The following is a 19998-nucleotide window of genomic DNA, read 5'->3' on the forward strand; positions in this document are numbered from 1 at the left end:
AAATTATTGCAGTTAGTGAAAATCCCATAGAAAACATCTATGCTAAAATGCCATACCAAATGAATAATTCAATATATTGGAGGGAGGGAGACTGAGTGATGACTGATACATTAACCTTCACGAATATATAACACACTACTCCAGTTTAAAGCAAGGCAACAAATTACCTATTATCACATCTGTAACAAGGCAATGTCTGAAGCCACTGAAATTAGGTATTTGGCGCAGTCTTTCTTTCAAGTTGTGTATTACTTCATGTTTTGGAAAAAATAACTCTCTTAGTAACACATCCCTCACAAATAAACTGTGGACCATCACACATTCATTCATAATGACAGAGTCATACAGCATAAGAATAGAAAAGAAAAATGTATTTTTTTCATTCACAGACAACAACATTTAATTTGTATTCGGGAGGGGATTTGAGGACAGGTTTCATTCTGAAGCACCCTAGCAATTAACTAGAGTCCCTTCAATACTACAGAAAGTCCCTTCAGGAAAACATGATTGACTAGGTGCAGTTGCAGAAAATGCAACTAGGCAATCATAAAATTTCATAAAGTTTCCTCAGGTTTCAGATATGAGTAAGCAACATAATAGTATGGGTGGAACTAAACGGTCCTACCTTTGTACAACAAAACCCTCATAAAAAACATACATGAATAAATAGCAAGGCAACATGGAATGAATGTATAAGTCGTTATGACCAGGGCCACCTCTTCGCCCCACTTCTTTTTCGCATGGTACTTCAGTCCTCCAGTGGCTAGAGGTCATGACACCCTCTTTGTCAAGCCCCTTCTCAAACAATTATCCCATTTGTGCCACCTCAGTATTCTTTATTCTATAAGTTGATAAAGTATTTGCAAATAATTAAGCAGAGACAATGGTTGACAGCAATGTTCACAAGCAACACTTGCATGTTCAATTCAGTTTGATTGTACATGCTGCAGTAAATGTTATACAGGGGTATGATTTTTGTTAGAAGCAGTGGGAAATGTCCACATTAAAAATTAGAGCAGTTATATAACATTTAACCTGCACTAAAAGTCTTAAAAAATTAATGAATGATTCAACTAATTAACTAATCATGGTCTTCAATCAAGACTTTATGTAGAATCAGGTGTCTTAGCGCTGGGACAAAAAGCTGCACCCACAGCGGCCCTTTTTGGATACGACTGGACATCCCTGTTTTATAGGGTTGCATTTTTCTTTTCTACTGCAGCAATAACTCATTACTGGTCCTGGAGAGCCACAGAGTCTGCTGGTTATTGTTCTTTCCTTAAGAGCAGCAACTGACTCAGACACAAGAAACCAGGTGACCTGAGTTAACTGTAATAAACCATTTTAATTGAATAATTGCTGTGCTACTGAAGTGCTGAGTAACAACGAAAGCTAGCAGACCCTGCAGCTCTCCAGGACCAGGAGTGAGGACCACTGGCTCAAAGACATGCTTTTCATAGCATTTAAACATCCATCCATGTTTACTTTCCTTTCAGACTCTCCCCATGTTAGATTGACCAATTATTAACTCAACTGTATGAATACCCACTTGACTGTGCTGCTGGAGTGCCTATGGGGACCCCTGGAGGATAACCATTGAAATACAAGTTTAAATCCCAGCAGGTCACATGGTGGAGACAAAGTCGTGGCCCTATTTATGATACAGGATGCCACACACCTTCTGAAAGGCAGCATGAGATAGAAAATGAGGTCATAAGACACAGAACACGGCAGCAGAGTAAAGCACTGGCAACATAACCGCCATTCTTTTTTAAAAAGTCTACATCTTAAAATTTGTATTAAAAACAATCACGAGGAAGAGAGAGAGTTTAGATCAGTTCCACATAAACCTGCTGAGTGGTCAAGCTCTGCTGGCTATCAATGTCGTTACCTTTTTGCTTCCGAAATGCGGCCACCATAAAATGTTAATTCTAATGTATTTCATTGGTGTGGTACTACTGGCTGCGGCCCTTCTCCTGCCTTTTTGACTACCCTGAGGTGGAGTTGTGCAGTGCTTCTGCGTGGGGGGTGGATCCGTTCGCTATGATGCCGTAGGCGAAGTAGGCAACTGCAGATCCCAACATCAGACCTGTCATGTAGGACACAGTCATTGTGTTGCCTGTGGGAAAAGAGAGAAAGACCCAGGTGACATCATGACATGCATGTTCTCTCTAAAAGCAGTCTTTCACTCTTCTCATACTCTATATTTGGAGAAAAAACACAAGCGGAGCACATATACACATTTCACAGTACAGTCGACAACAATAATGTTGCCAGTTTGACAGCAGTGAACCGCTGTATAATCTGAGCAATTTGCACGTTCTTCGCAGAGGCAACTGGGAAAATAACACAGAGAGCGCTGTGCGCCTTCTGCTATTTTTGGTTTTAAAAGGAAACGAAAAAAGGAAACTATAAAGGGAATATTTTAATATTCATGAGATGATCAAGGGAGAAGGAGAGGAAGCGCAAGCGCACTGTTGGAGCCTGGGATCTCCCACCTGCCAGCTCCCTTTGCTCCGGCACAACCTTCCCCGCTGCCAGGATCATGGGCACGCTTCCAAAGTAGCCGTTGCTGATGCCCATGAGGAGGGAGAACACGCAGGGCCAGGCGGGGTGGCTGAGGGTGGGGCTCCCGACGGGGTAGACGCACATGACGAAGAGCGGGATGAAAACCACACGGACGCAGGAGAACAGGAGAAGCCGGCTGCCTTTCCAGTCATACGGCAGCGCCGCCAGGATCTAGGAGAGGAGGGAAACACGGTGAGAAGGAAGACAGTCAGGATCTCCCAGGAAAATAAGACTGATTACCACCCCCTGGCCTCCAGGGAACACCTCCCCATGTTCCATCAAACACAGCTGTCACAATGAAAATGAGCGATCTGGAGGGGCCCGCTGCTGGCGCAAGTGACTGGTGGAGGCCGCTGCACTCTGACTCACTTTGCCAACAAAGTCGGACATGTTGAAGATGGCCATAATGAGGATTGGCAGCCAATCCTCCAATGTGGCATTGTGGATCTCCGACTCCAGTCCCGGGAACAGGCAGAGAGTGATGAAGTAGGTGACCGCAATGGATAGCATGTAGGTCCAGATCACACGTGAGACCACATAACGATGCAGGATCATGTCTTTAGGAGAGACAAGAATATGAGCCCTTGTCCAAACATTTGTCTGTTTGTTAGTGCTGCTTTTGTTTAGAAAGCAGCCGAGGTTCAGGAGACCATCCACTGCATTTTAATATCACAAAGACAAATGATTTATCAAGCAAAAACAACAATATAACAGATCAGAATTCAATTAAATATAGAATATTGTATAAGGGCTCACCAAGTAGCATTGCTCCACTGTTAAAAAATAAATTATACATTTCATGGAAAATGATGAAACTTTCTGAGGTAGAAAGTGACTGTGTGGAAAAGTAATGTACGTTTAAGCAATAAATCTGCTGGCTTTAGCAGTCAGTTTCACTACATGACATTATGGCTAAGGGAATAAATGGATCATTACTTTCCAGATGATTCTCTTACAATATGTTGAATTAGAATAAATCAAAACCCATGCGAAAATAGATCAGACAGAGAGGAAACTGTAGAACCAATTATTAGTTATGTTATAAATCATAAGCTATTAGATGAGAAATTATGGTTTATATGGAGAGTGTGTTAAGTAAATAAAAAGCATTAAACATAATAAATTGTACGGACATTAGACGGTGAGGGAAAGGGAGAAGTAATGTTTTAAATCACTGCTTATTACCCCAGATACTTTTCTTCCATGCAAGTTTAAAATTTGTTAATCATCCACCATAAAACTGTCATTTTTAAAGTTCCACAAATAGCCCTGGAAAATCAGCAGAAACTATTGAAATATAGCAGATATAAAAAAAATAGTATTACATAAAATGCTCTCACAGATACTTTTATAAGCAGTTGACTGAGTAGAGCAAGGAAGAACAACATTGTATTAAGAATACAAACGTAGAAACCAAAGATTCAATTCAGTGGGAATTCAAGTTGGAAGTATGGTCAAGGTGTTCAACAGACGGAGTTTTTAGAGAGGAATGAAGTCAATATAAAGACCTGAAGGAAATAAGGGAACAAATATTTTGAGGGAGTCTATTATTATCGTAGATCTTTAGCTGGACCAAAGAGGGAGAGAGTGACGGAGATTCCACAAAAATGGAAGAGGGAGGAAGCATCATGATAAAAGGGGTGTGACTCTGCTCAGATGTTGTATTGTAGTATAATCGACATACAGCAGAACTGAAAGGAGAGTCAATGGGAAGAGGTGGCGCACAGGGAATGAAACTGAAATCTTCAGCACAGATATATTATCATAGAATGAAGGTATTTCCCCATCTAACTCTAACTAACTCTTGAGGAATAATGAAGGGAGGAAAGCTGAGCCAAGGGAGATACAAACATGTAAAATTAGAGGGAGGCATTGATGTGTGGTAACTACTGGTCCAAGCGGATCATATGAAAACCCCCCATATTAGTTAAAGCATCACTCCTTTCTCTCATAGGACACCTCTTTAACTTACCTCTTATGCTAGGCCAGCTCTTCTTTTTTTTTGGCTTAGGGACATCAAATCTCATGTATGTGCCACCGCCAGCAATTTCAACTTCATTTCCAAATTCTGAAGGGGATGCACCCACTGCACCATTATCCTATGGAAAGAACAGATGTAGAACCATTACTGGAAAAGAAGAAACTGATAGCAGAGAACTTTGCTTTGTCAACACAAACAGCTCACTTTTAATGACTCAATTCCTTTTTCAGTTTGTGATACTTCCTAAGAAACAGTCTAAGCCCCAAGTGTAAAAGTATGTTCAAGAGTCAGATGTTTTGACTAATTACATCACAGAAGCCTCAGAAGTGACTGCACAGGATGGATGAAGAAGACATTTCAGTGAAAATGTTCAATTTCAAAGCGGGCTGTCATGCACAGACACAACTGCATTGTCTGTACTCTGAAGAAGGCTGCTTATTAATTGCATCTTCTTGCATTAAATACTCTCACTTAAACTGGGAGAATGTGGAGAGAGCATTTTGTGTATCGTATTCAAAGGCATCATGGAAAGAGGAGAAAGCAGCAAATCAGTCAGGACAAATTACAATGTTGAGACACACTTGGGCCAGCTTTCTGAAATAAACCACTCAAAGAAGAAAAAACCCTGATGTCATGTGATTTATGAGCACAAATATCAAACAGTTTTGGCAAATCCTCTTTGGCAAATGGCTATATATTTTGCTTTTCAAAATAATTTGTTTTTGCTTTTAGATAATGCAAGGGATATTAAGATTTTTCAAAGTTCCTACTACTGCACTACTGTAGAATGGTGAGGGGGGGGTACCATGTTTAAGTGGCAAAAGTTAAAAGTTTATTGTGACATAAATTTAATGACGCGTGGAACATCTTTGCCCTTGAAACGGCACCATTTTGCATTTTGAAGACAAGGGTGTTATTAGTTTATACTTGGGTCAAGAGTGAAAACTCAACCAAACCTTGAAATATGCTCTTTGAGAGTTTTCCTTTAATGCATACGTATATTCTCAAATGATTTACTTTACTGCCTCTAAAAACAGACACTGCTTTCATGAAAGTCAAAGGCTTTATTTTTCCCTCTGCTGAATTGTGAAGGCTAAACATTTCACTGAAGTACTTCTGCAGGAGAATCCATTGGGGAGCAGCTAGATCAGACATCCCTGTTTCTGTGTGAAGAAAAATACTTTACATATAAACAAAGGCAGGTTAGGCTATAATAGTATCTTGATTTTTTTTTCCATATTAATATACACAGTCTTAATAGCAAATATTTATTGAGGCATTGAAGAGGAAGGACAATCCTAATTAACTTGAATGTTACATTGAACTGAAGATCTCAACGAATGACAGAAATGTTTTGCTGTAGGCTGTCAGCAGTTTATTCGTTACAGAGAATTCTGTGCCTGAGACAGCAGTGCTCACTATTCTGTCTATCAGACTGGATAAATAAACATTATCTCATCAGTAGTTTCATTTATTATTTAAGGGGTACTGCATGTGCTTGCTATATTGGCCTCTAAATCATGTTTATTTTGTAACCTTTTACAGTTCAGTTAAAATACAGTTACAAGGATCAGTCAAGTGCTCTAACTGTACTGAATATGCCAAATAACATCAAAGTAAACACCAGCATTAGGCTACTACAACTTTAAACATTAGGCCAATACCCTTTAAATAGTTTTGTTGTATCATAAATAGGTCCCACTCAAAGTATTCTGAGGTCCCCCTAACACACCACAAGGACTTATGGAATCACAAGATCATTTCTGAACTATTAAACCCTTCTAAGGATAATGACAGGATTTTTGTTTGCAGAATTTAACATTGCCCATGCTCCCAGTTTGTCAAAAATATGCTGCTGATGAAACCCAGCATGGGAGGGACATGTGATAAATTAGGCTTCAGAATTCATTTAATTGCAGGTTTACCACTTGGTCACAAACATGGGTCTGAACCGTAATTACAAATTTTTCGAGCACTCTTGGTATCCCAAATTATACTGCACTATGCATATTCATTACTTGCTGGTACTTCTAGTACAAAAAATCCAGCATAGCCTGCCTTTAAATCTAATTATAAATGTACCGGATAATAAATGATATACAGACATTTTTCTTGCTGAGGCTAGTGTTTGACCATAAATTATATATTATTATATAAATGTCAAAATCTGTGTTGATATTACAAACCTGCCCAACTGCAAAATACTCGCTGCTCAAGTATTTCCTTGCAAAGGCAATTTTAAGTAATGGCATTCTTTAGAAAATGTATCATGTTTTGAGCTGAGAGCCCAGCAATGAATTACAGCAGACTGCTGCACCGCGACTGTAAATAACCTGTGTTTGCTGAGCCAGCACTGCATCAATACAGCCAGATGCTCTGCTGCGAGGGTGAGAATGAAAATAGATGCGCTGTGGTCCAAGCGATGGAGGATAAGACGAGAGTCAGCCAGCAGCTGGCAGATAACCTTTAAGTTAATCGCACTATCACACAAACTCTGGGCCATTCAGTCATTTTTGTGGTTCAGGAGGAAAACATTTGGCTGGAGATCCAAAGCAGGTGCACTCTCCAGTAGGCCTAATTACATGAGAAATGGCCCTCTCTCTCAGCCTGGAGCAGCCTGGAGCAGCCTGAATATAGCCCGTACCTCAGTGCAAGGAGGGGTGCTCTACTGCTGTGATATTTTCTTTTCCTATAATACATTTTTATTGTACTGTTAATTTCAAATTGTCAATACTCTGCACTACAAGATTTATCATTTATCAATAGGATATTATCAATAAAAAATACATATACATTATCCCTTTGTGTATATGTATTTTTTGTATAAAAAATGTAATACACCATCCCTTTTTTAACTTGAAAACACTATTTAGTGTGGGTTCCCTTCCTTCTCGTATCCCACACATGGACCCCACTACATATACCCCAACCTAGATGTACTCACGTAGAAACACAAAAGACAAAAGCAATAGATGTACGATAAAGCATAAAATGTAACAAAAAATTACAATTTATTAAAGAAATTATAAGGATCTAATAATCTGATAATCTCTTCTGCTGTGATTTTATCAGCAGTGAGTGAGTATCTTTTTCTCTTCACCTGTTACTGTATCTTCACCAATGAGCATCCTTTTCTCTTCACCATTTCCCACCAAGAGACAGGTCATTGCTACACTACACTTGAAATATGCTCATTATTACACTATAGATATTACCTATCTTTACACACATGGCACTTACACGTTTAAATATAATTTCACTTCTTAAAAATGTCATTTCCATTGGTACAGTGGCATGAGTCAAATATAAAACTATAATTTCAGGCAATTATGATAACATATTTTAACCCATTCAATGAGGGATTCCATCATCATAGTTGCTAACAGGTCCTGGCACAGCGTTTTCTGACCTGTGCTCTACAGAGAGACAAAACTTACAAATCTTACTTCCTCTGTACTGGCGTCATGGTGGACCCTGTATCCGGTGCCTGGGTCGGCGTGACCCCTCATCTCAGCGTGGTCGTGACAGGAGCGTTTGGTGTAGTACCGGACAAAGCGCGTCCGGCGAACCAAGAGGTGAAGCACAAAGCACATCAGCTCCATGCTGACGGAGAAGAAGAAGAAGATGATGGTGTTTTTCTTCTCGTTCTTAATTAGCAGCTTGGTGAAAATGCGGCTCAGGGAAATTATCACACCTGCTGTGCCTGTATGGACATAAAGTTACATCACACAGAATTGGGTTGGTTACAATAACGATGACAATAATAATTATCATAATAATAATTGATAAATGCAATAATAACAATTATATTTAATGAATTGGTCTAGTAAAGTTATGGATGTAATAAAAGATAATAACCAAAAGGAGGTAAGCCTGAATAAGGAATTTTTGCTATAAAAATTGTAATAATCAAAGTACAAATACAGAGAAAATGACAAAAATGAACAAGAAAGCATATTTCTGTGAAAAAGGAAATATATACATGCTAACCAAAAAAGATGAGGAGCAACAATATTGTTCTGGGAAAAAGAGGAAAAAAAGACACACTGAGAAAATGGAGTGGAGTCACAAAGAAAATCTAATATGTTTTCTCAGCAAACGCCTCAACTGGTCCAGCCAGCAGCATGTCTCCAGTAATACTGACAGACACGTTCACCTTCAGTGGGCAAGAGATCATCAGATCAGTATCAACACAATGTGACTCACTGCAGCTAACCTGCCTTATTTATCACATTGTAGACATTTGTTCATGTCCACAAATAGCCTTGGTCAAATATCTGTAATTAGTAATGAGAAATGAACATAAAAAATGAAAGCAGCAGACAAATAAATGTTAAAGAGGAATTACACTTTACGTAATTCATTTTATCTCTTCCTGATGCATCACTCATCCTTCAAGTTTATTTTCATATGAGCTGTCTGCTTCCTGATTTTATTGCTTTGCACACCGTCCACAATTACCATGATCAACAAACTTATACTAAAGGGCATCTTACTCTCTCCAGTCATCACTCCTTGCGTGTACCTCTTTGGAAGCATTCCAGTGTAACCATAGAAACTGGACTGCTGAACTGTAAAAAGCAGAGGTCAAGGGAAAAGGTGTTAGCACAGACACAGCAGGTTTCCTCAATAAACCGAGATGTTTCTCACCTTACTGGGATGACACAGCCATCTCTACTAACCTCTAAGGCAGAAAGAAAGCTCTTAGATACAGAGCAAATGATTAAAGTGCCCTTCATGGCAACACTGTTAGCAAGAGGATAGTCTTTTAGTTCAGGTCCTATCAAGTGAAGAAATTGATTTTGGGTGGAAAATTCCTCAGTGTGAAAGTTATGCACATAAGATACATACCTGTACATCCAAATGCCACCACTCCTACAGCCACCAGGTTGACAACATAGGCCTGCTTGGTTGTGAACTGCTCCAGCCAGACATCACAGATGCTCACAAAGAGGAGGGGCCCCAGGGCAAACAGGTACCCTGCACATGCATGTCAGTCAGCAGTATCTTCAACACTTCTCGGGTTAGCTATTTTTTCTGTGCTCAAGAGGCTTTCAGCAGAGACGTGCCATTCATATCTTTTCATATCAGACACCGGCAATCTTTATTTCCACTTAATGCTCCCCATCTGATAGGGATGTTTTAACCCGACTTTGCATGCTTGCATGTTCCTTTTGATCTAATGATAATCCATTCTGCAGTGTGTATGGAAATAGTTACCTCTTCAAAAGCATTATCTAGTGTAAGTTTATCCTCAGAGATTCAGAAAACACAAACGCTCACAAACTCTCTTCTGAAGGCTCAGCCTCCCCTCTGAACTGTTAAAACTAAGCTGGGTACTCTTGTAATAGGTCCTGTTCTTCTTGGCACATTTATAATTTAAGGCTCCTTGTGGGGGTGAGAATATTAATATTACTGAGGCCTTCACAAAGTCACCAGGGAGTACTGCATTTGGCTTGGTCTAATTATACTAACAATACATGTGAAACTGAACTGCTATGGCAGATCAACTGCAGCGGGTGGGAGTGCTTGTGTTTTGGTGCCACGAGAAACAGGCATTTCAGGTAATGGAAGTTTAAACCAGGGTAAATACTATTGTGCAGGGGCAGATGTGTGATAACCTGAGCCCTCAATCTACAGCTGCTCCCAGAGGCACATCACAGTGAAAAAGAAGGGGAAAGGAAAGACCCATGAGTGACACAATGGTCTCTCATATGCTGGGCTCCTTGATTTGGAGTTTTAAGTCACTCATTTTGCCTGTTGGACGTCTGTCCATGTTCAGTGGATGGATGTGTGCTGTCACCCCACAGTAAATGTCACCCATCTCCCTCTCTCACTCACCCACTGTAATCCTGGTGTGCAAGCTAAGCATCTCCACCAGGGCGTTGTTCAGGATCACAGCAACCAGCGCCACAAGGATGTACGTCAGGCTCATGTCAAACACGATTGACGTCCCTGCAAGACCCAGCGACATATCAATTTCACCATCGTTATAGTTTGTTCAAAAACTTCACAGTCCCATTCAAAAACTTGAAAAACAAACAAAAAAAATGTTTTATTTCATTGTGCCACACTTGTGCAATATGAGTCTGTGTTGAGTCAAACATGTTCACATTGACTGATGAGAATGATTATCTACCTATAACACACTAAATGGATAATTACCTCTTATGGGATAGGGACTGTTACATCAATTAGGAAAGGTTTATAAAACGAATGAACAACAGTGTAAAACAGTCAACCTACTTTGGTAGTTGAACAAGGAAAACAAATACAAGCAAGTGATAGTAAATTAGCTGGTCTGAAGAAAGTGTACCTCGGAATTTCCAATGTAGGTAGTCCACATCAGTGATGAAGCTATTGTAAGGCAGCAGGAACCCAACTCCAGCAAGAAGCATAGCGAAGTAAATCCCATGATAGCGGTCATCTGGCATAGGCTCTTCAAAGGCTTCACAGGGATGATAGGGGAAAGGTCTGAGTCAGCATATTGAGTTGTTCCAGCCCAGGCCTAAGGGCTAATTCAGAGAATGATGATATAAAATTTTCAGAGGTCACCGAGGAGAAACTTTAATTTTCTTCTCGCATGTTCTCTCATATCTGCCAGCTGTTTTTATGATATTTTAGAGAGGTGGTTTAGATTAAGATTAACTCTTGACAGGACCAGTGACATTTAAGGTGTGTTATTTAAACTGAGTGCAGCATAATACTGAAGATCCATAACATGAATAAACCAGTGATACATAACTTTACTGGAACATGAATATAGCAAACCCACAACACATTTATGTTATATGCAGAACACTGACAGAAAGTCAGTTTCAGACAGCCAGGCTTATTAAAGGTATACTGTGTAGGATTTTGCGGCCCTTGAAGACTCTGTTTGTAAACACCACTCCCACTTCCTTCGTCTGCAATCCCACCCACACCTCCATTGAGAAAAAAAAGCTATTCTGGGTTTGCTCAATTATCCAACAAACTCAGTAATCCTGCTTCCTGAAATACCACCCAGGACATTTTGTTAGCTTTGTTAGTGAAGTTGGCTGAAATAAATACAGGTGAATTACCGAGCTAGCTAAGTTGCAACTATAAACAGTAACAGCAATTCCCAAAGCGGGGAGAAGACATCTTAATGGAAGAACAGAATTTGATACCAAAGCTACCCAACCTTGGGCATCTAACTGCATTAGGTCACGAGCTAAAATTAACATTACTTACAGGTCCAACAGAAAACATTACAACTCCCAGTTGCTTTTCATCTCCATGGCATACTTCAGCTGACGCCACCGAAGAAAAGTATTTCCAGAGTTGACATTAGTTTTTGAACAAGCCCTGTCGGCTTGTCTTTTTGCTTCGCCGTATCTAGGCTTCTTAGCGTCTACCATTGCAGCAGCTGAGTAGCAACAAACATTGTTGGAATCTGATCCCAAACCACAGGCTCTGTAGTCATGCCCACTCCTCCCCACACAGAAAAGAGTGTCAAGCCCATTAACATTTAGAATAACAAATACAGGTAAAAGGTGCCTTAAACTTTGAAAGTGTGTAAAGACTGAGGTTGTCAGTGCATCATAGATTTACCATAGCATAATTATTTTATTATATTTTTAAATTTTTAAATCCTGTATAGTATGCCTTTAATATGTGAACACATGTAAGTGACTCAGTGGCTGGCAGCCAACTCTGAGGTTAAAGTAGAAAACCAGGGGGCACTGCCCCCCATGTAAACCTGCCTGTTGAAACCATATTTTCAGCTGAAAGCAAGAGCACCACCTGTTCTGTGTAGGCAGACCCCCTTGTGCCGGCACACGAGCCACTCACCTGGCTCTGTGAAGGTCAGGACCCCTTTGTCTGGGATATCCTTAGCCTGGCAGTCCTCTTCCTCCAGCTGGTAGCTCTCAAAGCTAAAGCTCATCACCACGTTACCCTCTGGGGTCAGGACGGGGGTGGCCTGCCTGCGCCTCTCTGCTCCCACGGAGCCCATCCTGGGACTCTCGGCCTCACAGCGGTTAACTCAAGTACAGTGTCAGTTCGACCTCTTTAATGTGTGGGGCTGATCCTGGAGAGAGCACAGATGTGAGGAAGCAAATACATGTAAATCTAGCACCGCACCCACAAAGAAAATGATTAGGGGCCATGTGATTCATCAGTGAACCTGCCAACAGTTAGGAACAGGAATTCTGCATGTTAACTAGACTGTTCAGAGATGCCAGAAATGGGCTGATAACACTCCCCTCCCCCTCCCATGCTAACTGATATTAACACAAACATCCACCTGTTTGTTTACACCAGCTAATTGTTCATTCTGTTAAATAAATTTATTAATTACAAGTACTATCAATAATTCTCATATTTTACTTAACCATATCTTCACATCTCTTTAATACTGCCTTTATCACAAGCCACATCAAACCAGTTCTAATAATAATACTGACATTGATTCAGCAATAATACCACCAGAGGCCTGTATCATGAAGCAGTATTATAAAATTAGCTGGACAACTGTGCTGAGCAAAACCCGGAACCCTCCCAAATCTGGAACACGGACTTAAGTAAAAAGAGCTGTTCTGGGTTTTACTATGTGCATTTATCCAGCTAACTCAATAATCTTGCATTACATGCATGACCTCCAGCTGCCATATTGTGACTTAGTTTGCATATGTTGCTGACTGTCCTTCACCACACCTGACCTTCTATTCACTGTCTGCAACAAGAAGAGACAGCTTGCTGGTGTGCCTCATACAAATGTATCCCTTGTAACTGACTGCCATTTTGATTAAAACCTGCCTCTACTACACTCCTCCTTTGTTAACTGTGTGGCTTGCCATGTTTTTCATTACAGTCTCAACTACAGTATATTGCTGACTCTAGTTCTATTAGATTATTGCTCCTAGCAAATGTCATCGTAAATAATATGCACATGGACTATTTGCTAATTGACCAATGGCTTAATTTTAGCACGCAGCTCTCTGTTCAAAGTGTTGGCACAGAGTACTAAAATATGAATTTCAGATTGGGGGTAGAGCACAGCATGCTGATAGAGATACAACACATAGCCTCCAAAATCTAGATTCTATGAAATTATATTCCAAACACTGTCAGCATTTAAATATTTCATCACCAGCTTGTCTGTAAATGAGTGAGAAAGACCGCTTTGTCAAGGGCAAAGAAACAAATTTGTATTTGAAGACCATGCTTATGAGTCATAGGTCACGGAGCCTGCAGTAACAATTTCACACTAAAATAAATGCTGTGGCTTTTCTATAAGGGGCAAGCTTTCAAAATGTTTGGCCTCGATTATCATTAATCTATGAGCAAGGAATGAAGGACTGCCATGTTGGTTGTTATTATCCAAATAACAACTGCATTATTATACTAACAGTATTTTTTATTTTATTTTTTTTATTTTGTTAATAATATTGATAATATTTGGTCATCTGAGGTGTGGCCCCATTGTGTTGTGAGAAAGTATTCATACATACATACATAATACACTTACAAATCCTGACTATATGACTACACTCTTACAGTAGTTTAGAATTCCACATTATTAGTGATGTAAAACTCAATGTACCTTTTATTTAAAAGTCTGGAGAAGGATGTCACATTTAATCTGTTTGTCCTGATTTGAGGTTGCCCCATCAGAGAAAATCCTCCCTTGGCAGTAATATGGCCAAAAAATAAATAAATAAATACCGTGCTTGAATCAAGTATTTTTCACAGTTCTGTTCAGATTTGCATGACTGAATGCATGATTCATTAAAAACCAAAATATTTATAATTAATGACCTCAATGAGGACTAAGTTAGATTCCACTGTCTAAACTGAAATTCAGTTGAGCTCAGATGGAGCACCCTTTTGTGTAGAAGCCAGCCATCCACATCTTCACATTTTTCAAACAATACAACATGGAGGGAAAAGGAAGATCATATTTATACAGATACTTTAAGAGGTAAACAAATTGTCATTGGAGACTTACCCTCCTCTGAATATCCTGCCTATTGCCTAAACAATTAAAAGTCATCCTTCAGTGCTTATTGTAACTACCGAATGTCCACCAAAGCAAGGTACTCCCAGATTTAGCTGAATTATGATAAATTAGGCCCAAATAAATTGGGCCCGCTTTCTCTACAGTGTAAACAAAAGTAAAGAACTAAGGGGAAATTTTTTACTCTAACCTTAAATGTATAATGCATATTAACACAGTAACTGAAACTAAGTAGAAACATTGAAAATGTAACTAAAAAAAGAGAAAATATTGCCAAGATAAGACATTTTATTTCATAGCTTGATTCCATGAGGTTGATACATACATTTAGTACAAGTAGACTTCATTATTGCAATACTCTTATTAATGGTCTTCCAAAGATTTTATGGATAAATGGCAACTTGTTAAAAAATGAGGCTGCAAGAGTATTAACGAGGACAAATATAACAGCTCACATCTCTTTTGTCCAAGCTACCCTATACTTGACTAACCTTGTCTTTTACAATAGATTTTCAAATGACTGATTATATTTCAGACTGTTATTGTAATACATCCCCAGTAGATCCCTAAGGTCTAGTACTGGCCTGTTTGAAATCCCAAAATGAAAGCTTAAAAAAAGTGGAAGTGCAGCCTTTTTTGTTTTAATGACCCTAAGCTATAGGCCATTGAATGGTCATTCAGAATTGCAGCATAAACAGACATCATTTAAATAAAAAAAATCAGAAAACATGTTTAAGATGGTTTTTAATTAGTAGCTTTATTCGGTGTGATAAATGTTTTAAATGTATATATATTATATTAATTATATATTTCACCCCTTTTCTTTTAGTGTATGTGTATTCTTTTTACCTTTCTCTGATTATCTATTTCCTTTTCATCATTGTGTTGTTTTTACTCCTAGTTCGTCTCTATTTCATTTCCCATTTAAAAAAATATTTTAGTGTTAAGCATAACATAAAACATATGTTGTTATATAAGCTGATTGATGCTGTTTAAGGCTCATTTTTCTTTCAACATCTGTTTAAATTAACTGGGTATGAAAATAATAATAAATGGTAGTGCTGTCAAAGGCAGCTATTATGTAAGATTGAATGCCTTAACAAATGAGTAATTGCAAAAAGTACAGATAAATCATATTGCAGATTGTAATCAGAATGATGTGCTACAGTTTGTGTTGAACAGTGAATTCACCAGACATATTATCACCCTTAAAAACCCAAGAGCCTTATCGTAGCATATGTTAAGGTCCTAATCATTTTTAATGGACAAGTGAAATCACTTGTCCATTAAAAACCAATAGCTGAAGTAAACTTACTATACATTTAAGGGCATACAGAAATACAGAACTCATTTTCATCAATAGAACAAAAAATCATTCCATTGGATGTTTCATGATGTCATCTTTCAAATGAAAATCCAGTGCTTTTCTTTAGTTAGGGCCCCTTAGATTTTACAGAAATTTTTTTTGTTTGTGCAAACACTAGATGTTTTTAATTGTATATTCTGTATTCAAATTTCTTACGTCTGACTAATTTGCACCACCCAAGGAAAGCGTAAGTCACAACACATACCTTGTATTTAATGCATTAAGCTGCCCCTTTAAATAAAAGTCTTTTTGAAAAATTTACACCAGGGCAAGGAATATTGTTTTGCATATCTTTGTGGATTTTGGGGATATATACGTATGGACGTAATCCAAAAAAGATTAAAATCCACAATCTGGAGTTTCAGTTTCGTCCATATTAGAGGAATGAAAGAAATATCAACCTGTCCCTCAAGCCATTGCATTTTCTCCCTTCAACAGAGGCAACAAAGACACACATTCCAGTGATGTAGTCCAGAATTCATTTCAGGATGGCAGTTGGCTGATCACTGGCTAAACTGCAAGGATTCTCCTAGCAATCCTTACTTTCTCTTGAGCACTTTCTGCAATGTAATCTCACAGCTAAAGCCTATTTGCTTCGTGTCCAACATTATCTCCTACTTAAAATTATATCAAAAAGAGAAAGCATGAACAAGTTTCTAATATACAAAAATCTGTTGTTTTTTTACCTCTGCACATTTTCCCCGATTTGAAATGGCTACTTCTGCATTTTGATTCACCGCAATAACATCAACACTGCAGATTAAATGGAGGCACTCCTCCACTGTGCCCATCTAGAAACCAAAAACTATTTTTACTATTTAGTCCATGCTGTAGTACAGGAGAGCTTTCACCAGAAGTGGAGCAGCATACAGTACCTCTCCATAGCCATTTCCACTGGTGTGACTTTACACAACTTCAGAATGCTGATTGCCAATGTTGTGAGACTTAACTAATGCTAAACTAAAACAAGCATTTTGCTCGTAAAATTAAAGTTGACCATAATGTTTACTTCTGAGCCCAATTCAAGAAAATTAAAAAAAAAAAAAAAAAAACTTTAAATGTTTAAATATGCACAAATAAAAAACAGTTAAACAGCTGTATTTGACACATTTCCCCCCACAACATCCCTGGAAATACACATGAGGTATTAAGTTGTTGCAGTTCTAAATTTGTTGAGCTTACATAAGTCACAATACAGGTTTTCCCAGACCATTTATTTATATATTTATTGCTGTTTTCACAACAGCAAATGACTGTTGCACTCCAAATTCATAATGACATTCAAATGGCAACACCTGACAGCTTGCAGGCATTTCCCAACCTTGTTAGTTGGCTAAAGTCATGCAATTCATTGTCTTTTAATGACTGAGGTACTTTGTTTACCATCCAAAAATATTTTATCTAATCCTCAGTAAGTAAACATGTTTACTAAGGAAAACCTTTAATGCTTCAGATTTTGAGATCCAGAAGTGTGAAATGGATGTGTCTTTAAGAATGCATCACCAGGCCTCACGCATCACTGCACTTTAATCATCTTATAATTGAGTACCATTCTTATGCTTGGCATTTTCTTTTTTGCATTCATGCATTTCTTCAAACTGCACCAGCAACCAAAAACATTCAGGTAACTTTGATGGCTTTTGCTGCTCAGGGCTCTTCTGTTCAATGATAGGGATGATTGTGCATTATATTAAGAAAAACTCACATTTCTGTTCTTGGGGATTTGGATTGATAATATTAAAATTAGCAATCAGCAAACTAAAAACATATGATTTTACTAACAACAGAATATCTATTTCTTCACAACAGAAAACAAATACAGTAAGTGCACATTTAATCAGCATAATACAAGCATATTTCCAAAACAAGCCCTTTGTTTTGGGTAAGAAGGATTTTATTTTTAGGAGGTATAGTTTGTGTTTTTTAAATTGCCATCATTGACTTTACCCACAACTGCTATTACTTGCATCTTATTCCTTTTGAGGAGGCAGAATGACATATTCTGAAGTGTTATTTTCAAACAGCTGCACAGAAGGTCATTTTGAAAAGCACATACTGCACAATAAATACCAAGAACTTGGTAGTAGGGACCTAGGTTCAGACTACTTCAATATAGTTTATGAGCCAGTTCAAAAGACCAACACCCATATGTGAACAAAACAGTGCCTCTTGGCCATGCAGTGAAGTCCCATATCAGGATTACTGTGACACTGTAGTATTGTAGTATTGTTCACATTGACAAATTGCAGTTGGCAGTGTTGATATCTAGTGTTTACATTCAAATATGAGAGTAGTGCTTTCTTCAGAATTTTGTCTGATCCTATGCAAAAATTGTGCAATTTTGAAAAGATACCTTCCAACCACAACATAATGAGATTTGTCAAAGCCAATAAATAATCTCCTCCCAGCCCATTTATGAGTGAATTACAGGTAGCTCACAGCCATTAAAAATATACCTTATCAGTGCACAAATCACAGGTAAATAACTCCAATGAAACTAAGTTCTTACATATTTTTGTGTATATTTTGTGACAGATATGTTTAACAGATTAGTGCATATTATGCCTATACGCAAACAAATGTACACATAAGAAAAATAAAAATAATTCAGACACAGACCTAAAACAAAAATATCCATCGGTGCTGATGGAGAGAGAGAGAGCGAGAGAGTGAGTGTGTGTGTGTGTGCGTGTGTGTGTGGGGGGGGGGGGCTGGTGGCGCTGGTCGGGTGGACCGCATTTTAATTTTCTTTGTTCTCGACAGAGGGTGGCGCTCATCTTGTCTTTCAAAAAATTTGATGTAAAATTAAAATAACAAATTTAAAAAGAAAAAAGTAACCAAACATTACAAATGCCGAGATTTCATTGAAACTAACCACATACATTAACTGCAGTTACGAACATACGAATGCTCCATTGTAAACAATGGCAGGTTTTTCGTGTTTTTATCGTTAGAATAAACCATAAAGCTGGATGATTGTTCAGTTTGCGTTGACAAATGCATTATTACGACGCACAACGATAAACAATTTTTAAAAACGTTTACAAACTACAGAAATAATAGAACATGATATATTTAAAAATGGCTGTAAGTTACATTTACCTGAAATTCAAAGCAAGGGCATGCTTAATATGCTTTTATTAGTCTCGTTTATCTGTACACTGTCCATTTATCAAACGCTGGGTAATTGAGGGATATGTTCTCCCTTTGCACTCTGTCCAACACGTATTGTTAATTTTTTTAACAAACAACTGTTTATCATCTGACCGCACAACAGGTTATCTCTTACCTTCTGCAGATTGGTAATTCCCTTGGGTTTTTGAGGATTTCACGCCATTAAAAGAATAACCACAAATTTATCGCATTTACCATCTCTGATTCGCTGAATTAGTTCCATCCATCAGAAAGGTCTCCGGCCGCGACGTCCCCTTTCCGGGCAAGGTGTACAACAAGGGGAAGCTGCTCGCGCTGTCTTCCTCCCTCCCACTCCGCAAGACCGTTTTCACAATTTCATCGTAACCAAACTCGACACATTGTAGGGTACCACTAGTGGATACTGGTGTTTCAGCAAATTTAAAGCGAAAAGGGAATCTCAACTACATCAAAATTCTACTCAGATAAACGAACCGGCGATATCAGTCAGGCTTTTACTTTATACATAGGCTGTACCGTAATATATAGTAGTATCATATATAATCATTGTCTTTTCAGTATCTTAAAGCACTTGTACACTCCTGGATTTTACTGCCCAACTGAGGACCAAAAAGGGCGAAGAAATACCAGCGATTGGTATTTATATTAATCTCGTTTGTTCCACTGTTGGAATCAGTCTCTAGCAGTTACACTAATTAAGGGAGTTGGTTGGAAAAGTGCTGTCATACAGTCATTATACATACACTATTTGTAAGAAACCTAGTTTAATTAATTAGACTAATTGGCTTCTCCGGAGGGTACATCTTTTTCATTTCTCCAGATGTAATTATTTTTGTAACAATTCTGGAAGGGTATTGCAAAATGTTATACTAAATGCTCATTTGCAAAAACATTTTCCAAGGCTTATTTATTGGCAAAAAGAAATGCAAAACAATAAAACCATCTGTG

The 19998-nt window shown here is 38.4% G+C and overlaps 1 protein-coding gene across 3 annotated transcripts; it reads right to left on the reverse strand.

Moving 5' to 3' along the window:
• Positions 1-356: 356 nt before the first annotated feature.
• Positions 357-19602, reverse strand: LOC135248216 (equilibrative nucleoside transporter 4-like). 3 transcript variants are annotated; one of them, XM_064322579.1, is made up of 11 exons: positions 19267-19602; positions 12365-12602; positions 10866-10997; positions 10391-10504; positions 9401-9529; positions 9046-9120; positions 7987-8252; positions 4541-4667; positions 2938-3125; positions 2499-2739; positions 357-2119 (listed from the first exon to the last, which is right to left on the reverse strand). In XM_064322579.1, exons 2-11 carry the CDS (start codon positions 12525-12527, stop codon positions 1989-1991), a joined length of 1566 nt encoding a protein of 521 aa, XP_064178649.1. In that variant the 5' UTR covers positions 12528-12602; positions 19267-19602; the 3' UTR covers positions 357-1988. The 3 variants fall into 3 exon arrangements, with proteins under 3 accessions (XP_064178649.1, XP_064178648.1, XP_064178650.1); XM_064322578.1 differs by having other exon boundaries at positions 19187-19601; XM_064322580.1 differs by having other exon boundaries at positions 7996-8252; positions 19187-19598.
• Positions 19603-19998: the final 396 nt, after the last annotated feature.

This window comes from Anguilla rostrata, chromosome 2, assembly GCF_018555375.3.
Source record: "Anguilla rostrata isolate EN2019 chromosome 2, ASM1855537v3, whole genome shotgun sequence".
Lineage (NCBI taxonomy): Eukaryota > Metazoa > Chordata > Actinopteri > Anguilliformes > Anguillidae > Anguilla > Anguilla rostrata.